Source organism: Penaeus japonicus, unplaced genomic scaffold, assembly GCF_977035675.1.
Source record: "Penaeus japonicus unplaced genomic scaffold, GWHDUDI00000001_assembly GWHDUDI00000035, whole genome shotgun sequence".
Taxonomy (NCBI): Eukaryota; Metazoa; Arthropoda; class Malacostraca; order Decapoda; family Penaeidae; genus Penaeus; species Penaeus japonicus.
Window position 1 is genome coordinate 2,762,937 of NW_028234437.1, and position 5,000 is coordinate 2,767,936.

General features: G+C 34.1%; 1 protein-coding gene across 1 annotated transcript in view; it reads right to left on the reverse strand.

Moving 5' to 3' along the window:
• Nucleotides 1–309: 309 nt before the first annotated feature.
• Nucleotides 310–5,000, reverse strand: part of MCTS1 (malignant T-cell-amplified sequence 1 homolog) — a 5,827-nt gene continuing 1,136 nt past the window's right edge. Inside the window, exons 2-4 of the mRNA XM_043016923.2 lie at nucleotides 1,282–1,434; nucleotides 1,070–1,170; nucleotides 310–675 (exon numbers count right to left, since the gene is read on the reverse strand). Coding sequence (XP_042872857.1) covers nucleotides 392–675; nucleotides 1,070–1,170; nucleotides 1,282–1,434 — 538 coding nt within the window. The 3' untranslated portion in view covers nucleotides 310–391. The remainder of the gene's footprint in view (nucleotides 676–1,069; nucleotides 1,171–1,281; nucleotides 1,435–5,000) is intronic.

Sequence of the window (5,000 nt, forward strand, 5' to 3'; positions counted from 1 at the left end):
ATCATGCAAAAGTATTACAATTTAAAACTCCATTTATTCTCATTGTCGTATTTGTTTATTTGTTTTTTACACTTCTGCGACAACAAAAAAGCAGACAAAGAAATCACACTTTAAGTTTCCTGATTATAACTTTAGCAGGACAGTGACAAACAAATAGTCAAGTTGCATAAAAATTTACTTCTGAAGACTTCAGTTAGATGCAAGACAATGAATTCCATATTTGTGCTGTAAACAATAAACTGCAAAGTATGAAGGGCTAGATGTATTTTCAGTAACTCTTCATTTTTCAAGAGGAATAAAACACATAAAAAAGTTTTCTTATTTTATCCATTACATGCTAATAGATTCACAATTTCTTAGCAATTTTTTAGTGACCTAAAACTTATTCAGATTACTTAACAGGCTTCATGTACCAAAGTCCATCATTGAGATAATGGCAGTTTTCAATAGCTACACCCTTATTTGTCTTGGCAATGTCTTCGGAAGACATTGCTGTGACACCAACACATAGGGCATGCTGTTTCCCCTCTGCCATCACAGCCACTACACAGCTCTTGTCAACCTTAGACATCTTTGCTCCTGGTGATGTCAGACCTGGACACATGATGTTGGCACCACTGAGGATAAACCTGATAGCACCTTTGTCTACTTGCATCCATGGCAGCATGAAAGGATCTGGAATGAGAAGAAAACATGAAGGACCGACCTAAGACTTTAGTTTTATTTAGGTGTCTTTGTGGCCCTTTTGCCTTGCACTTCTTTCTATTGGCAAAAAAGATGATATTGCCAGATAGATTCTATGCTTTTATGCACACCTTGACTCAGTTTAGTTGGTTTATAATATTACAAGCACACATATACTCACACACATATAACCACCCTCATCCACAAACACAAAACACACACATTTAGAAGCACAACAAGCAGACAGCCACAATATGACATGTTACCACATCCTGAATTATAATCATCATTAAATTACTACACAGATTCTCTCACTACTGACTCACTCGCATGGCTATGAAAGATAGTTTTTAAAACCATATTTCAAACCATTTTAAATACTCACATTTGTGTAAGAGTTTCAGCGTTGGCATCCACGATCCTTCTCGCTGTCTGAAGAACAGGAGCTCCCCATCACTCTTCACCAATAGCTCAATATGCTCATGGCTGTTGAATAAAATAAAATACAAGAAGATTTAACAACGAGCAAAATCAGATTTGCAATTATTTCAATGCCTCACATTTTCACAAGAGAAAGAACAAGGTTATATTACTTACCATTTGATAATCTTAAAGGCATCTTTCTTAGGCAGGATCTTATCGACATGGTCGCAAAGGGAGGGGAAGGATTCTATTAGCTTCTGACGTATCCCTCTCTGTACTGACGACTTGAGCTGTTGACTACCCGACACCGACTCCTTCTCGTCAAACCTGAAGGAAGAGGACAATTAAATATCTCTATATAACTGCCTACATTTCTTTCCTCGACTCTAGCTTAAACAAAATAATACATTTCTAAAGAATCAGGTCCCTATCATCTTTTCAAGTAATGTTCTTTACCCAATATATTACAAAATAAAACTTCCAATAACAAACGAATTACTATAAAACTCAACATTTTATAACATGCTCTGTAACAAAAACTGTAAAGGGGTTCCCACAATGAGCTAAATATTTTGGCTGGATTTTGTCCCATCAAAATGCCCTTTTCAGGATATTTTGTTCCCCCTTTTCTAAGTGCCTAGAAAAAATGGATCAAAACCCATATTTCCTGCAAGCCATCAAGGATTCTGAGATTATATTGAACCCATATGAAAATATGCAGTCCTTCATTTAATAATTTAATATATAAAACAATTTTTTTGTAGTTACGATAATCATAGCAATAGTTACAATGGATGTAGATACACTTTTAAAGCTTAAAAATATATATATACACACATTAATGATGATGAGTATTCTCTCTTTTTATTTATTTTTCATTTTGATTTGCTCCTGTTATTCTCTGTGATGTTTATCTCATATCAGTCCAGATTAATGAACACATGGAAACCGTTACCTTGTGAAGAAACGTTCTAAAGATGAATATCAAAACTGAATGAAAATTGGAAGGTCATTTGTGAATGTATATCAAGAGACTAATTACTAGTTTTAATCTCCTGATATAAACCCCTTAGCTGTGGCCCAGATTTCTTTCTCTCTGTTTCTGTCTATTCTAAGATGTCGGTGAGTTAGTGTATTATAGGATGAATTTCATTATGACGTTCTAGAATGGGTCTCTAAGACAAAATCCTAATATAATTTCCTAGTATCTATATTTTCAATAAGTCCCGTTTCTTAGTTTTTATCATTTCTGATTACCTTATGGTCTAATGACATGATTCTTATACCATAATGTATTGAATAAGTCTGAAAATACAATTGATTGAGGCTGGGAGCTGTGTGTTGATAAAAAATATATTTACTGCCAAAACTTTAAATTTGTATGTATTCTAAATCGTAATCAATGGTTAAATATATAAAAAAGTTATTTGACACCATTATAGTACTAAGAAGAAATACACTTAGATAATTTCCATCACATATTCATTCATTCCAATCATATTTAAACTTTTTTTCCTTCCTTTCTTTTCTTATTTTCTATGCTAAGAATTACCAAGCCTACTGTATAAATTATAAAATTCATACCACATCTATTCAATGCATATAATGCATTTGAAACAGTATTTTATTATACCGATGTCCTGCTTACCTTCACTACAAAAGACAGACATCTAAATGTGTAATGTAATCTATTTTTCAGCAAATTAATTCATATAGCAGTAAATTCTATCTGGTTGCTTCACATCATGCCCTGATTTCCCCATGCCTCATGTCAGAAGGGCCTCAAAACTAAAGATTTCCTTCATAAAAACTGCAATAATAATAAAAATAGTTCAATTCTGAAAAATAATTAATACTGCCTGTATGTGTGGAGGGGGGAGGAGGGACTCAGAAAATAGAAAGACTGATAAAGAATTATCTGAAAACCACAATTACCTATGAAAGTGTAAGTACTCTCTCTCTGTTGGATGTCGAGACTAGAGTTCTCAAGATGATTCTGATGAGTTTAATGATTTTGCTAAGTGCTGACAAAAAAATTATCTGCAGCTATTGTAGCATGATACATAAATGTGATGTTTGACTTGCCAGTTCTAATTACTTATATGTAATGTATGATTTGTAGATTTGGTGATAGGAAAACTTCATGAAAGAAATTTACTCAACTCAGTCAAATGTAAGAAATTTTCTCATCTCAGTTAAATTACTTGGAAAGTATATTTAAGAGGAACCTGTTTTTGACTTGCTATTCCCTATTGTTATGCATTTTTCATTAAGGATAACCCATTTCAAACTTGTTCCTCATCATAAATAGAAATAGAAAAAGGTAAACTTTGTCATTCTATGGCTCATCTATATTGAGCCATATATTGTGTGAATAAAGATTTTATAAAGGGCGACATCTTAAGCCATTCAGCTTGGGCTGGGCATGTCAAGATGTTCTGTGTGTTCCCTATCATTTTCTAGACTTATGGTATTCGTAAATTGATACTAATTAGCATCGAAAGGAATAAATGACTTCCAATTTCAACAAAAGGAAATACGCATTACAACAGTGATCCGACCAATCGAAACATGTCTGTGCAGAGGAGTTACAGAGAAGTAAAGGCACAACACCACTTTGTTATCTGATCATCCGTAATTTTTAATCACTATGGCCTTTAACCCTCTCTCGACGGGTGGTACACCATTGGTACCGCGCATTCAAGGGCCCGCTCGCAGGGTGCCGGCATACGGCGTCGATCATTTAATTGATTTAAGCCTATGCGTTCGAGAGCCCCAGCATTGCAACTTGCAAGGCTGGAATGCCCCCGGCATGAATGGGTTAATACGAACTGGAAATTTTAGTCAGCAATTACTACAGTCTATATAATAATGAATCAAGAAATTAGATAATGCAGTTTATGATTCCTTTTAGTTCATGTAATATGATTTCTTTTTAATCAGAAGAGTTCTGGGGGTCCCCCAGGTCTAAATCCAGCCCTCATATCCAAAAATAAAATGAAATAAATACTAAAAATAATTCCAAGCCTACCTACTGATCCAATATAATTTTGCTGCATTTCTGAAACCTCAAAATATTTTGCCTTTTCTTCGGCCTTTCCAAAGTTCACTGAACTACAGCTGCGGTGAAGTGGCCTCCACACTGTGCTCTGGCAATGGTCATCAAAGCTATACCATCTATATCAAGCAAGACAACTTATGTACCTCCTTGGTGATATATTATTAAATGAGAAATCAATTAATGTAACCATACTATTGATAGCTAGCAAAGGTTAGTTAATCTTTGCAAGAACATAGATGTTGCATCACTCGACGCACAAATTTACCAACTGAAGTTACAAATGCAGGAAATGCATGTCAATAATCTCATAATCAATGACAAGTTCAAAGAATATATATTATTTAAAAAAATAGTTAAAAGTTAAACTGCAATACCTCAAGCAATCACTGTACACTACGCACTCTTGGTGCACTGGTAAAAGCCAACAAATCTCAACTCCATATATTCTGGCAAAACAGAGCTTGGATTTGTTCATTACAAGCTCTCATCTTTCTAAAATATATATATATTCAGGCAAGATAGAGCTTGTAGACTTTCCTAGCAAACTTACTCTCAAATAAGGAACCAATCGGATATATCAAATACCTTCGAATTCAATACGACCAAACTGCACATTTAAATTCAAGATCTTCCAGATTACAGAACTTGTATCTACAAGTTCCTGGATTTGGTTTCAAAGATGATCATTTTGAGAATTTAAAAAATTAAAAAATAAATCAAACTTGAAGAAAGTCTGAGAAATCAACAATTTTACTACAGTTGGATCCCTAACCCAACACATTTCCGGAACATTTATTCAAACAAGATACACAAAGATTATACAAGATATACA